At 41.8% G+C, this 27,732-nt stretch overlaps 1 protein-coding gene and 1 long non-coding RNA gene across 3 annotated transcripts in view; one reads left to right on the forward strand and one right to left on the reverse strand.

Annotated features, from left to right (window-relative positions):
- LOC122465132 overlaps positions 1-7,139 on the forward strand; it is a 65,746-nt gene extending 58,607 nt beyond the window's left edge. The window contains exons 2-4 of one of the 2 annotated variants that reach the window (XR_006289720.1): positions 1-3,203; positions 5,155-5,231; positions 7,006-7,139. This is a non-coding gene — a long non-coding RNA (uncharacterized LOC122465132). Of the gene's footprint in view, positions 3,204-5,154; positions 5,232-7,005 lie in introns of those variants that run through there. The other variant, XR_006289719.1, reaches the window with a different exon arrangement.
- OPN3 (opsin 3) lies at positions 950-27,396 on the reverse strand. Its single transcript, XM_037895315.2, has 4 exons — positions 26,963-27,396; positions 6,988-7,307; positions 5,257-5,508; positions 950-1,222 (listed from the first exon to the last, which is right to left on the reverse strand). Exons 1-4 carry the CDS (start codon positions 27,309-27,311, stop codon positions 959-961), a joined length of 1,185 nt encoding a protein of 394 aa, XP_037751243.1. The 5' UTR covers positions 27,312-27,396; the 3' UTR covers positions 950-958.
- Positions 27,397-27,732: the final 336 nt, after the last annotated feature.

The following is a 27,732-nucleotide window of genomic DNA, read 5'->3' on the forward strand; positions in this document are numbered from 1 at the left end:
CCCAACCAACACAGGAATTACTTGGCTACTGCTGAAATGCAGCTACCTCTGGAGTGCAGCACTGCAACTATTTTGTGCCAGCAATAATTCCCATGACTTTTTACGAAGGTAAGTACAGAGTAACTTCTGTAACTGTTCTGCTGAGTGCATTTTAAGAAGGAAAAGTTATTACTCAGATTTGAAATTTAAGCAGAAGCAGCTGGGTTGACTCCTGCTACTCTCACAAAAATATCACAGCAGATTTAATTATCAAAAAGTAGTCAGGGCCTCTGTTCCATGAAATGATAAATGTGTGTATGGGTTTGGTTTGGTTTTCAGTCCCTGCTAATCTATATTTTCCTCTCTTTGTTTTTTGGATGGTTGGGTTTTTTGGTTTTTTAAACTAAAGCAGGATGTAGTGGTGTGTAAAATTTTGGATACTCTCCTTTTTGTCATCTCTTCACCAGTGCCTTTATGTCCTTTTTCTAAAAATATATATTTTTATTTCTCCAGAACACCTCTCAGAGTGGTTAAGCGCATCTAATGAGTAGCACCAAAACAACAACAGGACAACTTTGACTAAACAAAGGGCAACTTTCTACTGGCTTTGTACTGTGTCTGACTGTAGAGGGGGCAATTTGAAAGTCAACTTTTTTTGTCAAGATCAGTTTCTGGTCAGCAAACCCAAGTCCTACTTCAGAAACTCCCTGCATTTCCCTGGTAAGTCTATGGTGCAAGGAATGCTGATTGATCATGTTTTAAAAAATTCAGAGTCCAGCAACATGTTGGGTACAAATGTAAATATTTCTATACTGTTACCACGATTAAATTGTTCACAGAGTTTCACCCACTGAATTGCTTCAGTATTTCACAGCTGAAGGACAGTGCTTTCTTCATTACACTATCATCAAAGAAGATGACCAAACAGTTTAATTGGCTAAAATCCATTCAGGTTCTGACACATGTTGTAGCTTAGCCCTTATAGTGGCTTTACTTGGATCACATTTACTTTCGTGCCATTGTGTTTGCTGCTGTTGTCCATTTGCTGAGTGTCATCACCAGTGATGATAAAAATGATTGAGGAAGAGCTAAAAGTCACTTTCTTCTTTGGCCTGTCCCCAGCTTTCTGGGACATAACTATTGGTCTTATTGGCTTTTCATTCCCTAACACTGGTATTTCTTTCATGGTCCTCTGGAACCTTAGCAGGCGAAAGCACAAGAGCTGCAAAAGGCATCGTCGAAACTGCAAAGAGGAAAAATTAGACTTAAATTACACCTTTCAAAACTCTCACTTTCACACAATGCATCCAGTAATGACAAGTGTATCAAGTAGTTCTCAGTGAATTGTTATACCAGTTTCTGTAGTTGCCAACTGGTTTTGAATTATTAGGAGTAGTTCAATGAATTTACTGGCTCATTACTGGGTACCTTTCCTCCTTATGTACCCCACACACTCAAATGAGCTGGAGGGGAACAACTAGCTGGTTGAGATCACTATTACTCAGTTAAATATGTTGCCAGTAGAGGGCTCCATAATCCCTAGAGAACAGGAAAAGGAGGGAACAGGGAACTGGACTCCAGAGAGACTGGGAGCTAATTGGAGAGGATTCATGCAAGTAAGGGCAGTAGGCCAGGCACAATAGCCTAGGAACTGGCTATGGAGAGGGGGCAAGGCAGCCTGCAATGCTTGTCTCTGAGCTCTTTTCTACAGAGTACAGTACCGCCCCCCTGGAGGGGAGGTGGTGTACCACAGCACTCGCAGAGCCACCCTGTGGTGGGGTTGGTTACTGTGCATATGAGCATATGTTGCTTTAGAATCGTTCTAATAATTTTTTTCATGAACTCAATAGTGCCAACTTCAAATATTCAACAATCATCAGTCAGGTACTGCAAAAATCATGAATTTGGCTTAATCAAGATTTTGGATCCTCTAGAGTTCATAATGGTAAGTTTTTTTTTACTCTACAATCATTTTAAAAAAAAATAAAAGAATCGGAGTTTCTCCTGTGATTTGTGTGGCTCCAGAAACTGGAACTTTATTAAACACCAAATTTTATGAACTTATCCCAATGGTTGGCAACAATGAACTAACTAATTTCCTTTTGAGTAAAAATAGTAGTGGGAAGGAAAACTATTAAATGCTTCCCCCCATTAATTGATTTAGATCTGGGATGTGATCTGCACTTGTCTGCCCGATTTTAACCACAATCACTTATGATACATGTGAACTTACTTTACAGATATTTAATGCAAGATACTCAGTGGCAACTCTCCTGATTAGATAGAATTTTAAGGCTTCCAAGAGTAGAACTGTGTTAAATGTGGCAAATATGGTTTCTTTCACCATGAGAACATGTGTACAGTACTTCCAAATCTTCACAAACCTGAAAAACTCAAAGTGAACTTGATCCCTGAGGTAACTCACCAGTTTAACACAAAACAAATTAATTTGGCAACATCTTGAAGGGGATCTAAAGAAATCCCTGGAATCATGGTTGGGCATTTCCTCAAAAACCACACTCTGAAAAAGCCCCAGCACCCCCGCTTCAATTTCAGGATATGGGTGGGAGAGTCCTTGGTGGCTGACCCCTCTGCATTTTTAGGGGCTACCCTCTGCGATCATTTCCCCATCTTTGTGTCCCTGAGGAATACTGCCTGGTAGACAGCCTGCTTCCAATGATCCCTAGGGCTCTGCTGACAGCTCCTGGAGACCCAGCGCCAATTCAGGGGCTGGGAAGCCATCTGCTGCAGAGTGGGGTGAGTGAGCCTAACAGTACCTGGAAATGTGACTCCAACCAGGCTCTCTGCTATGGGGCTGCTCACACTGGAATCCCAGCAGATCTCCAGTGGAAACATGGCTGTGTTTTGGCAAACGTTTTGTCTTATCTGCAATAGAGTCTACCAAACATTTTGGGCTAGAAAATTGGCATTTTCCAATGAAACTTAGTTATGTTTTGTCAGAAAACTTCCCACCAGCTCTAGACATTATGTCTGGGATGAATTAAGCCCATGTAGAAATCAACCCTACAGAATGTCACTCAGTTGATGGGTCCCCATGAGCTTCAGTGGTTTATGTGGTTGCTATTCTATTGTACTGGGAATCAGTTTGTGATCTGGGGATTGAGTCAGATCTGCTACATCAAAATCACTCAGTTCCAAATGTTCTTTATGTACATGACTGCAAAGCCCAAGTGGGAGATCCTGGAAAACTTCATCTCTAAAAGGTAACCAAAAGTCAGGGAAAGCCTTTCAGAAAACATTCACACTTCTCTTTTCTTTGTCACATTATGCTACTTTGTGTATATAGAGAACTCTGTTGTATTGAAACTCTGCTTAAAGTAAACTAGGAAGTTTGTTTAGATGGGCTGCAATGTGTAGGCTATTGCCAAATGATGCTTTGCTTCATAGTGGTGGTTATCTTTATTATGATACAAGTGAATTTTCATAGTGATGCCTAGCTTCCTCACAAGTGTCTTTATAAATATGTTGATCTGTAAATCTCCATTCCCTTTTGTCCTGTAAAAGCTTATTTGGATACGTTGGCTACTGCCATTAGAGAAGTAGCCTAATGCTCAGAAGAAAGACTAGGAAAGAAGCCTATAAAATTAAATCTCCATTTTCTCATACAAAGCAAGTGTTTTCTGTTTTGTTCCCCTGTTTCAATTGCTCCAAAATGCAATTCGCTACAATTCACAAATTATTCTGAGTGAACATCCTTCCATTGGAAAAATGCCAAACTAGCAAAGCAAACTTTCGACAGGAACATGTCAGTTTTGACAAAATTTTCATTTTGAAATAATTGAAAATGGAATATTTTAAAAACGTCAAAACATTTTTGACATTTTCAGAACAGAATGTTTTTTGATTTTTGAAATGACTTAAATTAGAAATATTGTATTTTGTATTTTATTTATAAAAAAATAAAGGTTGAAGTCAAAATGAAATGTGTGGGGTTTTTTTGTTGTTGCTGTTTTATTTTAACAAAACCTTTTGATTAGCCCAAAGAAACTTCTGGAATAAACTTCATGAACAAAATTCAAAATTTTGACTCTCTGTCCCAATTTGTGACAAAACAAAATTTTAATCTATACATTTTTTTTTTTTACCAAAAATCTGTTTTTTCCAGTCAGCTCTAGTGAACATCCTTATCTTAATATATTAATGGACATACCTTTGGTTAAAATAACACTTATTTTTTCATATATAAGTGTTAACTCAGGAAAGTGTCACATCAATATTTTGTGTAAAACTTTCCATAGTCAAATATGTGTGGTTTGTGTTTGGGTTTTTTTTATTTTATTTTTTTGTTTTGTTTTTGTTTTAAAGCATCCATACCTCTTGGATTTCATTGCAGAAGCATTCCACTGAAGTCTTATTTAAATTCATAGTAAAACCCAGACACTGTGGTCTAGGGGATAGAACACTGGACTAAGGTTCAGGAAACATGGGTTTTATTCCTGATTCTGCCACTGGCTTCCTGGGTGTCCTTGGGCAAATCACATCTCTCTGTGCCTCAATTTCCCTATCTGTATAGTGGGATAATGATACTGACCTCCTTTGTAAAGTGCTTTGATACCTTCTGATAAAAGAAGTGCTATAAAAGAGTTAGGTATCATTATTTCTCTAATCCAATCTAGAGTCTCTCAGAGACCCTAACCTGAGCACTGCAGCAACCTGCTAAACTGTAACAGTAAAGCAGAGGATGCTAAAATCCTAGATTGCTATAAGAAGACTAACACGGCTGCTACTCTGAAACCTGTCATTAGATTGCTATAGCAGTTCTAAATTAAAGACGGATGTTAGAGGCCTTGCTGTAGTTCTGGGATGCTTCTGATCTGGGTTGAACTTCCTCTGAATCACCAAAGTTCTGGGTGCAATATGGGTACAGTTTGGATACATTTCCAGTCTGATCTGCTTTAAAGGACATATTGAGCTAAACACATTCAGACTTGGACACCTAAAGTTTGGATATCTGTTTCCATATTTGTGATGGAAGCAGCAGCAAATGACAGAGAGGAATGGAAGAGTCTGGTTTTCGCCCTGTTTGCCAGCGTTGCCATGGGGAGGATGTGATGTAATAATTCCATATTTGTGTGCTCGGGTGGGTATTTCGACACCTCTGTGCCAATTTCTGACCTTTTGCTAATGAGAGTGATTAACTTCCCTTAATTTAAGTGTTCAGGTTTGAAAACTGGATTCCATATCCACTATAATCCTCACAGCTGTGCCATATGCTTCCTTTGACTGCTCAGGTAAGTAAGTTTGTGATTAACCTACCTTTCTGCTCATGAAGATGTAGATGACTGGATTATATGCTGTGCTTGATTTGGCAAAGAAAGATGGGATGATAGCCACTGTTGGAGTTACAAGGTTGCCGTAGCCAGCAGCTATTAAAAGGGAGACCACTGCATAAGGCATCCAACAGATAAGGAATGTGGAGATCATTAAAAAACACATTTTAGCCACTTTCTTTTCATATCTTAGGAGTTTGATCACTTGAATGGTCTGAAAATCTTCAACACAGCGAAGCTGCAGGGGGGAAAAAGGGAAAAGGCTGAAAACAAATGCAATGAATAGCTTAATTTTTCTTAATTTTTGTTAATTCTCAATTCCCTAGCCTACAGTTTTTTAGGAGCAGAGACTATTAATCCCATTTCAAGACTCTTTAGTTCTTTTGCAACTGAACAGGTGTGTTTCCTGCTCATTTATGATGTGTAGTCAATAAGGTGCAGATATAGTTTGAGGAGATACAGGAAAATGAATGTGCTGAAGAATGACATATCAAATGACCTCCGATTACTTTTTCTTCATTCAAACGTAAGTATTTTAGGAAACTAACATGCACCCATCCATTAACATAGAAAGTTTCTGGTCTCTGACTGTGTGTGTTTCTTTTTTCTCAAATTTTGTATGAATATGGTGGTGCTGAAAGAACAATTCTGGAGATTTATTTCTATCTATCTATATAGACTATGCATAGCATGAGAATTGCCAGTACAGCAGAACCTCAGAAGATATGAACACCAGAGTTATGGACTTACCAATCAACAGGACGCCCTGTGGAACTGGAAGTAATCAATCAGGCAGCAGCGCAGACAAAAAAAATTCCAGCAAATATGATAGTGCCTCCAGGCTTTAGCCCTAGGGCTCTGGGCTTCAGCCAAGGAGGGTCGGGGCTGCACCCATCAGGGGGTGAGGAGGGGAGGGTCCCAGGTGCGGTGACCTGGGGCTTCTGACCTTGGGAGCATCATGACTCAGGGCTTTAGACCAGAGGGGAGCACTTGAGCTCAGGGCTTCAGCCTCATGGCTCCCCTCCCAGCTTCAGCCCTGCTGGGAACTCCAGGGCTCAGAACTTCAGTCCTGCAGCTCTATTGTTTGCTTTAGCCCTGTGGGGGTTATCAGGGCTCAGTGCTTTAGCTACGAGGGGAGTGCCAGTTTCAGCCCCAGTGCTCGCCCCATAACTAGAGCTCCGGCACCTGCTGAAGCTGAGAACACAGCCGTAGGGAGCCCCAAGCCTCTACACCCCCCAGGTCTAAAGCCCTGTGCCCCAGTACTCCCATGGGGCAGAAGCCCTGAGCCCTCTGTCAGGAAACCTGGCACCCCAAGGATCAGAAGCCCTGACTCTCTTCCCCCGTGGCTGAAGTCCATAACCTCTTGTTCAGAGTTACGGAACATTTCAGAGTTATGGTCAACCTTCATTCCCGAGGTGTCTGTCACTGAGGTTCTACTGTACACGATTCTCCATGCTGCCCCATACCACCTGAGATAAAGAGCACTGTACTCTAGGCTGAAACTGTCAAAGTTGCCAAAGGGATGTGGATACCAAATTCCCATTAAAATGAATGGAAATTTGGCATGAAAAATCCCACCCTTTATGTACATTAACTTTGCATTGGATATCTTATCAATAAAACCTTGGGGACTATGTACATCTCCAGAGACCAATTACTCATTTACCTTTTCACTGAAATTATTCATTGCATATGCTGCTTGCTTGTTTCAACTCACCATTCGTATTGTATAGAGAATGTGGCCATAGCAATAGGCCATGATCCCAACAGGTGCCACTAGGCAACCAAGAAAGAAAAAGAGCACAAAGGAGGCATCACTGGGGTTTTTTGACTGCCAGTCCACTGAACAACCTAGTCCATGTATCTCCAGTGTATATCTGTTCCAGCCTAGAAGGGGTGCTCCTGTCCAAGCTAACGAGTACAACCAGATGTATGTGATGGCCCTCCAGGACCAAGAGAAATCAATCACTTTTGCATGAACGACTCGAATGTAGCGCTCGTAGGCAAGAACAGTGAGGGACATGATGGAAACAATTCCTGTAAAGAGAAATAAAGGAAAGAAAGGTAATTGTGATCAATAAGTAGAGAGTCATGAATATATTGTCATCCCACTAGTAGTCTGTCAGCAGGGGAGGCTTACCACCTCTCATCAGTTACTGAAAAACTACACGTTATGGGTCCGATTCTGACATCTTTAAGCCTATTGAGTGCAGCTCCCTCCACAAATAATTCCATCGATTTCAAAGGGACTACTCAAAGCGAGTAAGGGTCTCAGAATCTGATTGCTATGCAACTTCTGAACTTCACAGCCTATGCGTGGCATATGGAAGAGGAAGAAGGGTCAGGTTAATTTATATAGTCATAAATACAGCTTGGTTAAGTGGGAGTTAATGTTGCAGGTACATTTAAGGGTAAAACCACCATAAAAGAAATGCTGTTGTAAACCACCAACAGGTGGTTTCCTATTAGAAACCCAGGAAATTTAGAGTGAAGAATAAATGTAAAAGCAATCAAAACATCTGAATGTTCTGAAAGGCACAGTTAAATCTCCCAAACAACATGACTAGGTAGAATTCCAACTTTTGACAGCTGAACTCTCACAGAAGCTACAGTGGGAGTTTCAACACCATATTTTTCTTTTGAATTGCGGGCACATTTCAAGCCCACACTTCTAATGAATACAGCATGACAGGAGCCTTAGATTAAGGTCAGTACTGAACAGTACATCCTACCAGCACTTTTGTTGTGACTCATTCTCTTCAATGGGAGTTTTGCCTGAATCAGGACTGCAGGATTTGACTCTGCATGAGTTGTGGAAATTAATGATCAGTGTCTATTTTGTTCACATAGTGCAATTTTCAGTCAAACAAAGCCCTGTGCTACCACTGTTGATCTAGCAAGTGTGTCTCTTCTCTTAACAGCAAATCCTAAAGACAAATGTATTTATTTCATGCAAATCTCTCTAACAGAATTTACATATGTCCTTTCTAATAGAATGGATATTTTGTCATGCACAAAAAATGTTTGTTTTCTGCATGGAGACTTGTATTTATCAAAATCAGCTTTTATTTTGCTGTGAGACTGTTGAACATTCAGGTCTTATTATTCCCTGAAATGGGAAAACCCATTATGCCCTGAAGAAAATCTTCAAAATCAATCATAGACGACTGAAACTTTTTTCACTTTGGGAAACGGTTAAGCCTTAAGGATGACCAATATAACAGATGTTAACAGTAGTCTCAGTAGGCACCATATTAAAATTAATTTTAGAGGAGCAAATAAGCATGTTTGAAGGTAGATGTAATTTGTTGTCTCTGCCTCCGTGTATCCTGTGTCAAAGTATCCATCAGTAAAACAGGTATAATATTAATTGGTTACCTCACAGGAGTACTGGGGGGGGCTTAATAAATGTTAGTAAGATATTGTTTTAAGATCGCTGTAAGGAAGGTACACAATCAATGCAGGTGGTGATGGTAGTAGTAGAATACCTCCCTTAGAAGTAATGAGAGGGGTTCATGAACATTAACTGATTGAAGCTCAATGGAAGAAGAAGAAAACACCAGACACTCTGTAGAAACAAGGTAGCTCTCTTTTAGTATGAGAACTTCCTTTCTATGCTGGTATCTGCAAACTCATCATTAAGAAAAGGAAGATGGTAGCTGGGACTAGACAATGGTGTCTAGCACATAGAAAACCGGGCACGTGGCCTTGACCCTGAATCCTGCACAATTTGTTTCTTCAGTGGATTCTTTGCAAGAAGAGTAGCTTTTATCAGAGCAGGAGAGGGAAGTGAAGATACAGAAGGTTCTCTGGACAACTAGGAAGAAAGCTCTTTAATGACAGGTTCTTCATTAGGGCAGCGTACTTGATTCGGGATCAGGAACAAATTATGCTGAAGAGCATGGGCTTCAAAAGAGCTGATCAGGAATTAGAAAAGGATTGTATGCTAATATCATATGGATTTTAGTTACTGGGTGGAGCTTTGTAACCCTTCCCAACCAGCGGCCTATGATCCCTGTCTCTGAGATACAGATAACATTTATAGAGTGGATACAATAGTCTCAAGTTATGCCTGTATTTGTCATATCTGTCAGAGCCTCATCTTGTGCTGATAGGACACAGCAAGAAGAAGGCATAGGGGACACACAATTTACATCCCCAAGCAGGACCAGAGCTAGCCAAACATGTGTGCCAGATTTTCCACTGCTTGTACATTGTGCAGCTACTCACACCATTGCAACATGGGTGTCAATTTAAAGATTACCAAATTAGCATGGTAACTATTGGCACTCACTTTGCTGTACTGTAAGTGACTACACAAGGTTCAGGGAAATGTGGAATAATCTGATTGCCCATGTATAGCTTGACCCTGGTGCTCCGCACCCCCATTTCTGTGAAGTCTGGAATTTAGTTTTTGATGAGGATGGAGAAGCCACCATCAAAACAAACAAAAATGATGCGGGGATGCTGTTCTTTAAGTACCTTCCCCAGAAAATGCTGAAATACCTGTTGCAACTTTCTGCATTTTAGATTAAGTAATTCTAGAAGAGGCTTTGGGTAAAGTTTTCAAAGTCACCTAAGTGACTGAGGAGTAGATCTGGGCAACAAAAATTTGGCAAATAGTAAATTTGCTGAAAAAAATCATTTTTCAGAGCATGGAAACTATTTGGGTTGAATTTGGCAAATATTTTTGGCTGAAAAAACAAACACTTCAGAAATGTCAGAATGTTTCAAATCAACATTTGTGCAAAGAACCAGTTTTTGTTTTGTTTTAAATCAATGTTTTGTTTTGAAATGAAATGTTTCAAACTGACATACAAAAAGTTTTGTTTGACCTGGGCAAAAAATTTTTTTTTCATTTGTTAAGGAAAAAATAAACAAACAGAAAAGTTCAGTGTCAGTTCAAATGAATCTTCTGGGTTTTTTTGTTCAGCGACTGAATAGAAAATATCAATTATTCATGCAGCTCTACTTTGGAGCCTAAGTACCATTTTCAGAAATGAATGAGGCACTTAGGAGCTTTAGACCACTAAGTTACATAAGTGTTTTTGAAAATGTTACCTCTTGTCATTAGCCTGGACTGTGCTCTTCTCAGTGACAATATTCAAAATACATTGTTAAACAAACTTTACTCTGAAATGTGAAAGTGGAGACATACAGTGAGGTGCCCACTCGAATCAATCATTCCACATACAGACATCTAATGAGGTGTCTCTCTTAGGCAAATCAGTTTTCACTTGCTTAGGTCCAGTGTGTTTTCCATACATGGCTCAAACACAGACTCTCTGTTGGAATGACTATTTATATGAAAAGTTGAAACAAGAACTAGAGTCCACAAGAGTGACTTTTTCATTGTAACATGCAACGTAATCTCTGCCTCACGACATTGGCAACCACTCCAACAGACAACATTCTCCTAGAAACATAAACACACAAAGATTTTAACTATTTAAAGTGCACCATATTGTTCTTACACACATTTATGTAACACCCTTTTAGAAGGAAAAAATAATAGGGGCCTTAGTCTCAGAGGGAAACTTCAGCTGTATATGGAATTGTTTTTTCTGGTATTGCCACTCTCAGACGATCAGGCTTCTATGGTTTGCTCCAGTTGACTGAAGGTATTTTTACACAGGAGCAGAAGATGTAATTTCCAGTTATGCCTACCTGAGCTAGCTCTGATGCTGTGATAAATGAAGTGGGCATGAGGGTAGCTCCCTTTTATGGACACCCAGCCAGCCAGTTAGCTATAAAATCCCTCTTAGTAGCTGTTCTCTACTTGCTTTACCTGTAAAGGGTTAAAGTCCACAGGTAAAAGGAAAAGAGTGGGCACCTGACCAAGAGAGTCAATGGGAGGGCTAGAACTTTTTAAAATTGGGAAAAACTTCCCTTTGTCTGTTCTGTTGTTGTTCTCTAGAGACGGGACAGAGCAGAGACAGGGCTGGGACTATGCTGTAAAAAGCTTTTTGTCAGGTATGGAAATCATCAGATCATACCTAAAACCACCTCATAAATCAGAATATGTCTAGAAAGATGCAATTAGGTTTATTTCTTATTAGCTTTTGGACTCCTCTGTGCTGACCCCAAATGCTTTTTTGTTTTGCTTGCAACGTTTAAGCTGGACCTCAAGAAGGTTGTTGTTGATGTTTATTTTTTGTAAGTGGGTTTTTTAAATCTAGCAAAAGCCTAAGTTCCAGATGAATTTTCTTTCTTTTTGTTTTTAATAAAATTTACCTTTTTTAAAAACAGGATTGGATTTTTGGCGTCCTAAGAGGTTTGTGCATATGTTTCTTTAGCTGGGGGCAACAGCTAATTTTCTTTATTTTCCTTTCTCAGATTTTCCCCGTGGGGGTGGGGGTGGTGAAAGGGCTTGAGGGTATCCCACAAGTGCACCTTCCTGGGCTCTTAAAGGGGTTCTGCACTTGGGTGCTGGCAGCATTTACCAATCCAAGGTCAGAGAAAAGCTGTAACCTTGGGAGTTTAATACAAGCCTGGAGTGGCCAGTATTAATTTTTAGAATCCTTGTGGGCCCCCACCTTCTGCACTCAAAGTGCCAGAGTGCAGAATCAGCCTTGACAGATGCGTACTAATAATAGCAGCATAACTGCAGCTGCACAGGTAGCAGGCAGGCTAGCCACCCTGAGTACGCTCCAGTGTGAAACCCTAGGTATGTGCTCAAGGCAGCTCGTCTGTCTCACCACCTACATAGCCATGGCTACACTGCTAGTTTTACTATGCTAGTGTGATCAAAGGTAGCATGGCTATGTCTATCCAAGCCAGAAATTACACCTCCAGCTCCACTGTAGACATATTCCGAACGGCATTTTTCTACTCATTGTTTAGTGAAGCCTAAAAGGAAATATGTAACTTGGAGGCAATGCGTGAAATCTTGGCCTCATTAAAGTCAATGGGAGTTTTACTACTGACATGGAGGGAGACCAGGGTTTCACCCAAGGTTTCAAGCAACAGTTGGGGCATATGTGACATCTTGGAAAAGATTTATGCTGCTGAAATTTGTACATCCATTAGGATATGATCAACCAGTGAGGCAGCTAAATCTCTCCCTGCTGTTACTTGGAGTTTGATGGTCAGAAACATGACTTCTTTCTAGATGTAATCCATTTGATATCAAATGTATTCAGTGACCAAGATAATCAAACATGACAAGGGAGGGCACAGGTAAAGAATAATTGTTAAGTTTGCTTACTTACAACCTCATAATAACCTAATTTCTTCAAATATACCTATTTCTAGAAGTTTTAGTGAGTTTTAACAATACAGCAAGTTTGAAGCAGTGGTGGGCAACCTGCAGGCCACATGTGGCCCATCAGGGTAATCCACTGGCGGGCTGCGAGACAATTTGTTTACATTGACCATCCGCAGGCACAGCCATCCACAGCTCCCAGTGGCTGTGGTTCACTGTTCGTGGCCAATAGCAGCTTCGGGAAGCCGCAGGCCACAGGGATGTGCTGGCTGCCACTTCCCACAGCTCCCATTGGCTGGGAACGGCGAACCGCGGCCACTGGGAGCTGCGGGCGGCCATGCTTATGGACGGTCAATGTAAACAAACTGTCTCACAGCCTGCCAGTGGATTATCCTGATAGGCTGCGTGCGGCCCGCGGGCCACAGGTTGACCATCAGTGGTTTGAAGGGTTAGTAAGAAGCCATTGATTTGAGAGGCCCCAAAAATGACACAAATAGAAGTTTTCTTAAAGGTCTCACTTTTAATTAATTCCTGAACATATTAACAGATTTACTTGAGGATCTTTAGAAAAGTCAGTCTTAAATCAAAGATCATGTGCAGTAGGTTCTTCATACAAAGCAAAAAGAGCGAAGCCCTGCTTAAGTGCACATGGAAAGCAACCTTAAATGTGAAGGCACTATCAGCATCTCCAGAATGTACATCTGTCATCAGAGTTACTTACTGGATCACCCAGAACCTAGTGTGTATATCTATCAGCTTACCCTTGAAACCTGGTCTGTTGACTCAAAGTAATTTTTATAATAAATATATAAAATAAATTAATCCTTTCGATCCGCTGGTTTTGGTGTAAAATGTAGTTAACAGAAGTGAATAAGTGGTTTCAAATATGCAGTTAAAAATAAAAGCATATGTAACTTTCCCTACATTGCATTCATCCTTACAATTACATATTCATTAAATTTAGTGCTTGCTTTTTTCATTTAGTTTACAGATTACATGCAAATTCTCTCCTGATGTATCATCAATGAGGTTCCTGAATTAAGTTGTTTATATTTCATTGTGAAAAGAGTTTATGGGCCTAATCCTGTAGTCTTTACTTGGGCAAAACTCATACTGAAGTCAATGGAAGTCTTGTCTGTGTAAGGATGTGACCCCTAACTTTTTGTTTTTTAATTTACCTACAATATTTAGAATGCTTTCACTCTCCAGATTCTCCTTTTTATACTGGGTTTCAGCTCAGTTTATTTCAACTATACTTTTATCTTCAGTGCATTGTATTTTTCAAATTTTCTCGTTAGACAGAGGACAGTTTAATTTACATTTTAAAAATTAAGTCTCCATAGCCAATACACACTCCTGTATCTCTGCCAAATACTAAAGCTAAATCCTTGCATCATCAGGATTGATGGAGCAAAGGGTAGATCACAGGTAAGAGCTTCATATGAAGGATTATGTTTTCAGCAATGTAAAAATGTTGATTTGCTTGCTTCATCTGTGCTTCAGAGGAACTTGCATCAGTTGAGTTTCACCTTCCCATGGGGGCAAATTTATCTGAGATAGGATACTGAACTAGATGGATCATATGGTGACAGGAAAAGGGACTTAATGGAACATCCACCCCAGGAGTTAAAAGTTCCCTGTCTTTTTGACATGATACTTCTGGAAAAACCACCCAGGGAAACAGAGATCCATGATCACCCTGATGTTTGAACAGAACACAAATCTGCATCAGATTATAGTTTAATTTAGGATGATATTTGTATCCTCAGGTTAGAGAATAAAGAATTTATTGTTTCTGGAAGCTGGAACAAGGCACCTAGACGCAGCACCACATGCTTTACCCAACTATGAATAGCTGAACTCTATGAGCCTCTTATTAGTCAAACACTAGCTGTGTCTGAGCACTAATAATCTAGAATTCTTTCCTCTTTTTCCAGCCATATTTGCATAGACAGGTCTAAGCAAAACAAAGAGGATTTAGTTTTGTTTGTCTACCTGACTCTCAAATAATGGTCTATGCTGTCAAACCCCACAAAGTACATAACTCTGCAATATTAAACAGATAAGAGGGGTTGGCAATTTATTCCTGATCTGGTTGGGTTATCTGCTAACAACCTAAAGTATCCATCCTTAGAGGTTTTTAAGGCCCGGCTTGACAAAGCCTTGGCTGGGATGATTTAGTTGGTGTTTGGTCCTGCTTTGAGCAGGGGATTGGACTAGATGACCTCCTGAAGTCTCTTCCAACCCTAAGATTCTATGATCCTATGACAAGGATTGATGGCCTTTGTCATTATGTTTCAGCTAGTGAAATTCCAGGTGCTATTCTTATTCATACAAATGGTCTCATATTTTGAAATGTACTGTTAGCCTCTGTATACTGTGGGAATGAATTCTTCAGGCTAAATGTATTTTTGTGAAAAAATTTAGTCCAATGAACTGTTTCTTTCCTAAGTTTCTATGCATAGTTGTGCGTGAGAGTTATTTAGAGGCATGCTGGCTAGTCAGCCTATTTTTCAGAGTAAAAGTGCTCATAACTGTGCCGAACACCACGTGCATGCATTTTTCACAGATCCTATTCCCTGTGAGATAATCTAGCCTGAGTGGTCTCTAGATATAGTACTGAACAATTCCACACTTCAAATGCAGTTAGCACTGTTCCAATATGTATTGTGTGTGCCTCAATGCCACACTTCCCCTGTGGTGCTGAACTAGCACTTAGTACATCATCTCCTTTAAGCAGTGGGAGTTATTAAGAGACTCTCAAAGTACTGATCGGTACTGGAAAGCGAGAGGAGCAGGGGAGGAGTGGAAAAATCCTAATCACAGAATTACTAAAACTAAATAGACATTTTTGTGGAGGGGAGAAGATTCCTCAATTTGTTGATGATTCTATTAAATTCTGTATTCAGGGCTCCCCCTGTTGTGTTCCCCTACTTCAGTGTGCTTATTTAGAAAATTGCCAAAACACCATTACTCAGATATGTTTCCTGTCTTTCTTTCCCCTTTCCTACTGTCTAAGAAGATATTCTTTATGATTCATACTTTCTATGAGGCAGAAAAAATGGGCAATAACAGGAAGTATTGTTACCCATTGTTGTTGTTTTACTTGCTGGGAGGTCTGATAAGAACTCAAGTTGGAAGGAAAATCTGAGAGCAGTAAAGACCGCAAATTCACTGATGTTTCATAGATGTTTTCTCCTGTTGTTGGCAGAAGTTAAAGTGAGCCCATCAGTTCTAGACTGATGAATCTAAAGGTGTAGAAGTATATATGTAATGATATATCAGACCAAGTTTCCCAGGAGTCACATCTCTATATCACTACTTCTAAACGTCAACCCTCGTTGGAGACCTCAGGTTCCTGCCACACCTTTCCCAGGAAAGGAGAAGTGGAGCTAAGTCTACCAAGTGGTCTAGAGAGATTGGCTGCCTCCTGCGCAATCAGGAGGGGAGGCTGCAAGGGGCTAGCCAATCAGAGGGTTACGGGCTAGTATAAAAGAAGCTGCAGTGCTGACCAGAGTTAGCTCCTTACTGGAGCTAAAGGAGTGCAGGTGTTGCTCCTGGCTGGCTAAAGGAAACAGCAGCATCATGGACAGCTCACTGCTGGCAGGGGCAGGGGCAGGGGGAGTAATGAGGAGCTCCTGGGCCTGAACGTACAAGAGCCCTTAGGTAAGCGTGAGTGGTGAAGGCTGTGGGGAAGTGGCCTAGGCAACCGAAAGCAGCTTTGTTTAATGGACATGGTGATGCGTGGCTGCTATTCTTAGGGTCCCTGGGCTGGGACCTGGAGAACTGTGGATGTCTGGGTCCCCCACCATAGACCACTGGAGAAGTGGCCTACAATTAGACAGTGATAAATCCCCAGAAGGGAATCTGAACTGTTAAGAGGCCCAGATAGAGAGCTATGGCCAGAACAGACCCAGAAAGGGTGAAACCATTGCCTTCAGGGAGGAAGCCCTGAGGGTGCAGTTTGATACCAGGCCTGGGAGTGCTTAAAGACTTTGTTAAACTAATACCCCATAAGGCAGCATTGGGCAACCTTAAGCAGATGGAGTAGAATATCAAACTGACTCAAAACAAAACATTTCAGTTCAACAAACTAAACATTTCAATGTGGGAATATTTAAACATTTTCGCTTTTATTGGAAATGTGAAAATGAAATTGTTCAACATTTCCAAATCAACGTTTTTCAGAACATTTTGTTCTACAAAAACAATTTGAAATTTTGACTTTGTTCCAAGTTGAGACAAAATATCAGTATTTCCCATGATACAGAAATTCTGGTTTTTGTTCAGCTTCACCCAGCACCTGAATTCCTGCTTCCCACTCTTCACAGACAGAACTAACACTTTAGTCAGAGGACATCATTCTCCTTATCCGTTCAGTCCTTGATATACGTCCTGATGCTACTGACTTATTGCAAAATGTGGTGATGAATTTTGTGTCCTGCCCATCGAGAGAGACAGAGAGAGCCTATGACCGAGTGCAAGGGGTGAAGAGGTAAGCCTGCACTCTGATCACTCAGATGTTAATTACATCCCCTGGAGAAAGCTGATGGGGTAATTAGACAAATCAGGTTGGGAAACTGGTTCCTTATCCCATCCAATCAGCCCAAGGCTAATAGAGAGGCAGGAAGGAAATGGTGGGGGGCATCAGGGCTAGTGTTCCCTTCAGGTCCTGGGGAGAGGGCCAAAAAGCGCTGCCGGTGCTGTAAATAGACTGTTGCATGGAGATTGTTGGGGACATGGTGGCGGGAACTTAAAATAAAAAGGATACGGAATACAGTGAAAGCACAACCTGGAGTTCATGCTGTTTCTGCGGGGGGGAAAAATGTGGGAGAGGAGCCACACCCAGTTGCAAACTCCACCCATTCGAAAGGCCGAACAGCGATCAAATGGTAGCAATCTCTGGTCAAAGACCTGAAACAACAACATGCTAATAAGATGCTTTACGTCCCATTGACAATCCCTATCTGAGCTGGTTTAATTTAGCAAACAAATATATGTCAAGAAATGAACATTTCTTGGTGATAACAACAATGCATCACTGAGGATTTTCAGCAATATTTAGTACTAAGTGCATTTCCTTCAATCAAAGCTAAACAGGTTGAAAACCTTTTCAAGAAATATTAAACTTAGACTTCAAATATATTTTTGTCTCGAGGCCCATTATCAAACAATTGTAGAATTAATATCCACTGTTCACACCTGTGAGCAATTAATTTGCTTCAGACAAACCACTAAAGCTAAGAGTATATCTGGCAAGTTCTTTGCTGCTGCAAGAAAGGACAGGTCCATGAAGCTGTCTGGCAGATAGCATTAGTTTCAGTGGGAATACAGCTACGAATGCAACATATGGTGACAGTGTGAGAGAGGTTAGTGGAGGGCAAAATGCTCTCAAATTGGGTATGGAAGGGCTTCTAATTGAATAGCTGGTGAATCTATGTCAAATGGACTTTTTACAGCCTATGACCAGAACTTGACTTTCAGATGAGTCTCTGGCAGTGGATATCATCTTCTAACATTTAAAGGAAAAACTCAGCTTGTCTTAAATTTTTTTAAAAAGGAAAAATTCCTTGTCAATTTAATACAAGATGATTTGAAGCTTTTCAAGGTTTGAATTAGGTGAATTTCACCCTTAGCAAAGAGCTGTTTGTGGCATTGTTCTCCAAGGCATTCCCCAAGAGAGAAGAGGCTATAAAATGGCTGGGAAAACTTTTTAGTTTTATTCCTCACACTAGTGGAGGAGACCATAAAACCTTCAATTGTAATATTTACTTGGCAGTTCACCTTTAATAAACTGGTCTACTTAGAACAGACTTTAATTTTCAAGGAATGTCATTTGTACATGCTGCAGCTCAAGAATCCAATAATCAGTGAAGCTAATGAGCCATAATTTAGCTATTGCATATACTATGATCTCTCCAACAGGGTGGGAAGAATATTTTCAGACAAATGGGTATTAAGAGCTGGAAGTTTAAAATACGTTCCAAAATATATCTTTACAATAAAAAAGCATGCTGTTAGTAAGGACATGGCTTTCCATCCATAATTAGAGTACTGTTCCCACAAACTGATTACATGAATTTCCTAAAATCACTAGGAGTATGAGACAGTGAAATCTGTGCAAGATAACACCCTTGCCTCAAAAATACCTTTCTCAAGATCAAAAAGAAAAGGAGTACTTGTGCCACCTTAGAGACTAACAAATTTATTTGAGCATAAGCTTTCGTGAGCTACAGCTGTGGCTCATGAAAGCTTATGCTCAAATAAATTTGTTCGTCTCTAAGGTGCCACAAGTACTCCTTTTCTTTTTGCGAATACAGACTAACACGGCTGCTACTCTGAAACCTTTCTTAAGATCATCTCTGTATGCAACCAATTCATCATTCTTTTGAGAGCTTGCTTAAGACAAATTTCAATGTATTTGCAAACATTTATGGGAATACTATTTTTGATAGGTGGAATAACCCTCATCAGTGTTGGCTAAAGTTGTGTATGTAGCAAGAGGATCAGGCATTTTTCTGAAACCTCAGGAGGTATTATCACTTGTACAGGACTAATCCTATCCCTGATAATAAACCATGGCCCTACTGCATATATTAGGTTTCAAAACAGCCTAATATGCAGTTGCGAATTTGTCTGCATGTGGTCACTACTAGCTATAGATTTTTAGATTCATGACAAGCTACCAGATGTACATCTAATGGTTTCTCTGATTCTGTGTTCTTTTAGCAAAATTCCTACTTTAGTTAATGGGAACTGAGTCTGTTAAAAAGGTTTGTGTTTTAGCTATCACATATCTTCTCTAGCACGTGGATAGATAAATGTATGCTAGACAGGAAATCTTCCAGATAGCTTCAGGAATATAGCTCTTATGACTAAATATAATTAAGATGCCAGCTGCTACCAAACTGGCCCCCATTGGTTGGGAGGAGGGGAAGGAGGTTCATATTCTCACAGGCAGAGGTGCTCACCAGGACAAGTACAGAGCTCCTACAAAGCCATCAGAATGGAGACTTCCTATAGCTTGAAATACACCTATTAATTGGAGTACCTCTCTTCCCATCATATTGGAAACACTGTGGCTCCACACTTATGATTTAATGGACTAGATGGGGGCTACGATCTGGGAAAGGTAATGTAAAATTCACTTAAATTTAAGAGTAGTAATTAAATTTACCATATTATTTCCCACCCTAAGTATAGGAAATCCTGCAGATGGTGGCACAGTAATGGTGTAAATGCCCATTCTTTTCAAAGTCCCCATTGTGAATACATATACAGGTAAGTTTCCTCTTGCTTCTGCTCAGAAAAAAATTAATCAGGAGTGGATTATTATTGATGAAACAAGGACAAAGTTAGTCCTACATTGCAGATGATTTAAGAGTTTGGGAGTCTATCACACAGAATACTTCCAGTCTGATCTTGACAATTCCTTTCTTTTTCAAACCAATAACCACCCTTCCTGGTTCCAAAGATAATAGCGGACTGAGAGCCTGGTACGGTGAACAGCAGGCCCCGAGCAACCTATTACTGCCTGGGTAGTAGCCACTACTACGTGGTCTTGTCAGCTAATGAACCAAAATTAATGCAAAAGTAGGATACTGCAGGAAATACATAACAAATAGCTCTGTATATTCCTGGATCAGATTGGATCCTGAGTCAGTCAACTTTCACTGGAGTTGAGTTCCAAGCCCTGTTACTTTTCCCCTGACTGAAAAACCTTAGAATGTGGAGTTTGCTGACAAAGTCTAAGTTTTGGAGCTAAGACACATGCAATCTGTCAAAACAGTTCTCTAAAAGAAAGGCTCTTTTAAACAGGAACTCTTAAAAGTGCACTGTTCCAAAATCCCTACAGAAATAAGTATCCTTATATTTGTTTACTGACCTCTCAGAAATTACATGGTAAACTACAATATGCCATACAAAAGCAGATGCTGTCTCAATGTCTTTTTTTGTACATGCCACACCTATCCTATAATACTGATATGCTCTAGTTGAACACAGCAGCATTTTGATATCTATCTTCAAAGTATAACCAATAGCAGTCTTGTAAAAACAACTTTGCTGTTTAAAATAAGACTGAAAACTAGTGATTTTGGATCTGGTTTTCAGAAACTGTCATGAACCCACCACCTTCAGAAAAATCAGACCAACTTTAAACTGTCTTAAAATGGCTTAAATTGGCATCCAAAAATCACACAATCACTTTTGCAAAAAGAAAAGGAGTACTTGTGGCACCTTAGAGACTAACTAATTTATTTGAGCATAAGCTTTCGTGAGCTACAGCTCACTTCATCGGATGCATACTGTGGAAAGTACAGAAGATGTTTTTATACACACAAACCATGAAAAAATGGGTGATCATCACTACAAAAGGTTTTCTCTCCCCCCACCCCACTTTCCTGCTGGTAATAGCTTATGTAAAGTGATGACTCTCCTTACAATGTGTATGATAATCAAGGTGGGCCATTTCCAGCACAAATCCAGGGTTTAACAAGAACGTCTTGGGGGGGGGGGGGGGTTGGAAAAAACAAGGGGAAATAGGTTACCTTGCATAATGACTTAGCCACTCCCAGTCTCTATTCAAGCCTAAGTTAATTGTATCCAATTTGCAAATGAATTCCAATTCAGCAGTCTCTCGCTGGAGTCTGGATTTGAAGTTTTTCTGTTGTAATATTGCAACTTTCATGTCTGTAATCGTGTGACCAGAGAGATTGAAGTGTTCCCCGACTGGTTTATGAATGTTATAATTCTTGACATCTGACACCTACAAGATCTCTATCAAGCATTCTTACAACTACAATACCCACCTGCGGAAGTGAAGAAACAGATTGATAGAGCCAGAAGAGTTCCCAGAAGTCACCTACTACAGGACAGGCCTAACAAAGAAAATAACAGAACGCCACTAGCCGTCACCTTCAGCCCCCAACTAAAACCCCTCCAATGCATTATCAAGGATCTACAACCTATCCTGAAGGACGACCAACACTCTCACAAATCTTGGGAGACAGGCCAGTCCTTGCCGACAGACAGCCCCCCAACCTGAAGCGAATACTCACCAGCAACCACATACCACACAACAGAACCACTAACCCAGGAACCTATCCTTGCAACAAAGCCCGTTGCCAACTGTGCCCACATATCTATTCAGGGGACACCATCACAGGGCCTAATAACATCAGCCACACTATCAGAGGCTCATTCACTTGCACATCTACTAATGTGATATATGCCATCATGTGCCAGCAATGCCCCCCTGCCATGTACATTGGTCAAACTGGACAGTCTCTACATAAAAGAATAAATGGACACAAATCAGATGTCAAGAATTATAACATTCATAAACCAGTCGGGGAACACTTCAATCTCTCTGGTCACGCGATTACAGACACGAAAGTTGCGATATTACAACAGAAAAACTTCAAATCCAGACTCCAGCGAGAGACTGCTGAATTGGAATTCATTTGCAAATTGGATACAATTAACTTAGGTTACCTTGCATAATGACTTAGCCACTCCCAGTCTCTATTCAAGCCTATTTCCCCTTGTTTTTTCCAACCCCCCTTCCCCCCAAGACGTTCTTGTTAAACCCTGGATTTGTGCTGGAAATGACCCACCTTGATTATCATACACATTGTAAGGAGAGTGATCACTTTACATAAGCTATTACCAGCAGGAGAGTGGGGTGGGGGGAGAGAAAACCTTGTGTAGTGATAATCACCCATTTTTTCATGGTTTGTGTGTATAAAAACGTCTTCTGTACTTTCCACAGTATGCATCCGATGAAGTGAGCTGTAGCTCACGAACGCTTATGCTCAAATAAATTAGTTAGTCTCTAAGGTGCCACAAGTACTCCTTTTCCTTTTGCAAATACAGACTAACACGGCTGTTACTCTGAAACCTGACATCACTTTTGAAAATCTTTGCCTATAGCACTTCAAAGCTGACTTGTGCACAAGTGGTGTGTGAAGAAATAAGTGCAGAATATAACTCTGATATCTAAGATTATCTCCACCCTAGAATGTGAGCCGTTCAACTGAAGACAGTTCAAGTTTACAGTGGGGAAATCTGTGAGCACAAGAGGTGAAGAATGAGAAAAGAGAGGATTTACATGTAACTATGTCTTACTAGAAAGCCACAGAGCAGGCATAGATAGAGTGGGCTGATGTTCTCCAGTCTGCTTGGTTAATATAACTCAATCCCAAATGCTTAACTCTAATATCCTATTTGTAGGTCAGCCCTAAGTTTGTGTGGTGGTTTTGTGATGGTAGTAAATTCTACTAGAGGATATAATGAGATCACTATAGTTGAAACCTGGCCTTTGTAGGTGATAAGCTAATGCAATAAGCCTCTATTCTGCCAGGGAGGAATGCCTTGGTCTGTATTTAAGATGTGAGCACAAACAACAGTGATTATAGCTAAACCTCTTTTGGTTGTTCAGTGCGAAATGAGTGAAGTTTTCAGTGGACGTGTGTCAACATCACAAAAACTAACCTCACAATTAACACTAACTGGTACTTGCAAGGCCAAGAATTCAATATGTGTGATGACTGAACTACCTGTTCACTCTAGAAATGACCCTGTTAGGTCACTATGCCATGGCACAGTGAGAGAATGGAATGTGCAAGGCTGCACCTGGTCTATTTACAAAAGTACATGAACTTCAGAAAATTCAGAACTATCATTTTTCAACTTCTCTTTGAGCACTAAATTCACATTTAGAAAGATGCCATGGTGCACGTGACAAAGTCAGAGTTCCACCTTAGAAGTCGCTAATATGCAAGTGTAAGTGAAACTCTTCCTATTCAATAATTTGGGTAGTCTGGAATGCACCTGTTTTTTTAAAGTGACGGGTGTATTTGTAAACATACAGCCTGGCTATTCTGTTCTTTTTCATGTGTGTCTAGATTATAAACAAACAGTCTTCTTTCTACAATTATTGGGAACAAAAAAAAAAAAGCAAAATTCAGATTAGCAGTAATTTAGAGTACCTTCAAATTAAGATAGTCAGGTTTTATTTATATATACATATAGTTAAGTGAGTTTGTTTTTATATGGAAATTGAACAAAATGCATTAAAGTATCAAATTCCATTACGCAATTCAAGGAGGAAGAAAATTCTAGGGGGAAAGTAATTATGTGCATCAGTGATTCTGTGGTGTAAATACTGGCCCAGCTTCTAGATGCAGCCTTAAAAGTTTTTCTGAATTTCTGGAACAACTCTGTGTGGGCATGTGGTTGTGTTTGCGTGAATGTGGGTTGGTGGCAGGGGGAGAGGGTTGTAGCAATCAATTGTATGGATATATTAAAAAAAGACAAGGCGTTAACACTTCTAGAAAGGAAATGAAAATGATTTCAACTATATATAATAATGCATTTATCTTGCATTTTAGTTTGGATATGTATTTAAACACAAAAATGTAAAAAACCAGCTGTTGGAAGTCAGTGCAATATGTGAGAAAAAGAATAGTAAATTGAATGGCGTTTTTAAATTGCTTAAGTAAATTTAATGGTAAACTCTCTGGATGAGGTCACATGCAAAATAAACACTGGTAGATGCATTGGTTTTTTTAAGCGTCTGAAATACCTGACTGATGTAGATAACATTAGCTATTAGGGTTCTGTCCTACTATCATGGCAAGCACTAATGGGTTTACTTTTAAGACCCCCAGGAACATGCTAAGCACCATACAAAACAAGCAAATAGTTCCTGCTCTAGTGAGTTTGCAGTCTAATTGCATCTTGCACCCACAACATCCCTCCATTGCACAGTGGAAATGATTGTTAGTAGCATTAATGAAACTAGTCATAAATGATCAGCTAATCCACCACCAAACTGATTGTCTACTAGAGGTTAACTATAGCTGAAAATAAAATGAAAATTATATTGGGAAGTTTGGAAATCTTATAAAGGACTTGCTTATTGGAGGTAGACTGTAGAGCGGGTGCATTTTTTTTGTGTACACCCCGTCTTCATCTCTGTATTGTATACGCGTGTCAAAGAATTTCTGATAAGAATTGAAATATGAGTATTGGCTTTCTAACTACTTCTGATTGTATACAGCAATTGCTGTATCTTTTTGTAACATTATCAATTACTAAAGAAAAATTCTTATTTCCAGCAGCCTGCATTGATAGAATACAACCCGTGTTTTATCAGACTTCCATAAATTGTCTCTAAAAATTACTTAAAGTAAAATATGAAAGATGTTCATGTCTTTTTAAAAAATGTAAATAGGGGTTTCAGAAGCACTTGTCACTACAGAAAAATCGTACTTCACAGTGTTCAGTAGTTTAGGAATGCTACAAACACCAATACTACTTGTTTTTCATGTGGGTGAAGTGAACATTCAAGATAAGAGAAGCATCAAAAATTACACTTTTGTTACTAATGATTTTTTTTTTTAAACAAATCAAGAGTACGGGTGTGTCTTCAGAATTGATGCAGAGAGTGGAAAAAAAGTAAACATGTTCCATGTTTTGGATAACTTTCTAGACAAAGACCCAGCTGACTTCTAAATTTCCTGATATTGTGATGTGGCCCCCATAATATTCAGACTTCTCTGCTGTCTGGCTGGTCAGAGATGTGTCTGGTGTGTCATTAAAGTCATTAATTTTCCCTTCGCCGTAAGGTTTTGTTTTTCCTTACAAATTAGGAGTGATGACACACAATGTTCAAATAAATCAAGGACTTTCTTTGAAGAGGTTTCTATGTTTTCAAAACAGACCCTTTTGGCAGCAAGGAGGGGATGTTGAGGCACACTTCTGATTCATTTATAGCTTTCCTGCTTAATTTTCAGTAGTTTTCTTTCTGATAATAAAAGTTACCGAAAAGGGGCATAAGCTATAATATCTACCCTACGCAAGTACGTTGCCATGCAGAAGGTCCCAGTCTTTGAGCTTGCTTTTTGTAAATGTTAGTCATTACACGAAACAAACTTTCAAGCAGTAGCCTCCTACATACTAAAAGCACAGTAAGCAGAGACTGCAGGTTTTCCCTCATTCCTTTTTCATGGAAATCATCTTCTTTGCCAGGACTTCACACTAAAACTGCCTTTCTGGACATTATTGATACCTAATAAGGGAAAGGCAGGTGCTGGAGGAAAAAACGAATAGTATCAATAAGAGGATGAAATTGGTGGGATATGGTAGTGGAGAGATAAAATGGCATAGGGTCAGTAGTGACGTGGGGAAAATACATTGACGGTGGTTTGGGATGGTCCCAGAGTGTGGTATGAGACCAGGTTATGCAGATGGGGGAACTGGAGATAAGGTAGAGCATGTTGTAGAAGTAGTGCAAGTAGGTGGTAACGGGACTGAGATGGGCTAGGGTGGTGATGGAAGGGGATAAAGTGGCGTGGGTGGAGGTTTGAGTTAGGAAGTGAAATAAGAGAAAGGATGATTGTACATAGGTTGGTGGATGGTAGCAGGGTTGTAGGGAATGGAAGTGGAAGGACAGGGATGGGGAAAGAGGAGAAGGGCTGGTGGGAAAGATGGTGGATGGCAGTAGGGAGGGTGGGTGGAGGGCGGTAAGGTGGGTGGTGATATGGGGCAGTGGCAGATTAGTCACGGGGCCAACAGACCATAGCCAGGGGTCCCAGCTAATTGTGGGGAGCGGGGGCAGAAAAATGCCCCTCCACAGCTGCTGCCTGCCTGGTGTTCCCATTGGAGAGTGGGGTTGGAGCGCAGTGGTTTACCCTGTTCCCACCACATGCCTAGTGCTCCTTCAGGGATTCTGCAGGCAGAAAGGGTGTGGAGGGACCCCCATTTGCTCTGGCCTATGGCCCCACAAACCCCTAATCCACCTCTGATAGTGGGTGGATGGAGAATGGAGGGTGGAGGTGGCGAATGAGGTGAGGTGGGTGGGGAAGGGGGTGAGGTGGGAGGTGGTGATTGGGGAATGGGGTTGGGAAATGATGGTAGAGAGCAGTGGAGTGAGGTGGGTGGAGGGGTGAGGTGAGGAATGGGGGTGGGGGGTTGTGGGGTGAGGTATTGGGAGAAGTGGGGAATGAGGGGTGTGGGTGGGGGGTGGGGGGTGGAGGGCAGTGGGGTGAGGTGGTTATGGGTAGGGAATACGGGGTGGGGTGAGGAATGGGGGAAGTGGGCAATAGGCTGGGGGGTGGAGGGCAGTGGGGTGAGGTGGTTATGGGTAGGGAATACGGGGTGGGGTGAGGAATGGGGGAAGTGGGCAATAGGCGGTGGGGTGAGGTGGGAGGCGGTGATGGGTAGGGAATAGGTGGTGGAGGGCAGTGGGGTGAGGTGGGTAGAGAATGGGGGGTGGAGGTGGGCAATAGGCAGTAGGGTGAGGTGGGAGGCGGTGATAGGTGGGGAATAGGTGGTTGTGGAGGGCGGTAGGGTGAGGCGGGTGGGGGATGCGGTGAAGTGGGTCGAGAATGGGGGGTGGAGGTGGGCAATAGGCGGGGGGGGGATGAGGTGGGAGGCGGTGAGGAGGAGCTGGGGGCGTGCGGTCTCCTCCCCTCCCCCTTACCGAAGAGGCTGTTGCTGAACCCGTCCCAGACGCAGCCGGGCGCGTCCCAGACCCAGCGGCTGCGGAGGCAGGACACGAAGGTGAGGGTCCCCCCGCAGAGCGAGACCAGCAGGTCGCTGAGGCTGATGTTGAGCAGGAAGAGGTTGGTGGGGGTGCGCAGCCGCTGGAAGCGGTAGTACAGCACCAGCACCAGCAGGTTGTTGCACAAGCCCAGGATGCCGATGGTGGCGATGAGCAGCGCCAGGAGCTCGTAGGTGCTGGGGCTGAAGAGGGGCAGGTCCTCCCGCTGCTCCTGCTGCCCCGGGCCGGGCGCCTGGCTGCTGCTGTGGCTGCTGTTCCCGGAGTACATGGCTCTGGGGCTGGCCGCGGCTCCCCGCTCACATGCGGAGGCTGCTCACGCCGGGCGCGGCCCCGGGTCCAGCAGCGGCGGCGGCTCCCTGCCGGCTCCTCTCGTCCCACCGCCCGCCGCCGCCGGCTCCAATGAGAGCGAGAGGAGGAGCTGCCGCCGCCCGCCCCGCCCGCCCCTCGTGGCCCCGTTCGCCGCGGGTGCGGGGTCGGCCTGGGGCGTGCGGGCTGCGCAGCGGCTGTGCCGGGCGTGGCGGTGTTTGCTAGGGGAGGGTCACCTGGGCTCCCACAGTGCGAGCGAGCCTAGGCACCGCTGGCAGGGCTGGAACACCCGCCGGCGCTGCCGCCCAGCCCCCGCCCCGCGGGGCGATGGCGGTTCCGCCAGCCGGGCTGCCCGCTGCCGCCAGCTCCCACCCGCGGCGGGG

The sequence above is a fragment of the Chelonia mydas genome, chromosome 3, assembly GCF_015237465.2.
Source record: "Chelonia mydas isolate rCheMyd1 chromosome 3, rCheMyd1.pri.v2, whole genome shotgun sequence".
In the NCBI taxonomy this organism is placed as follows: Eukaryota; Metazoa; Chordata; order Testudines; family Cheloniidae; genus Chelonia; species Chelonia mydas.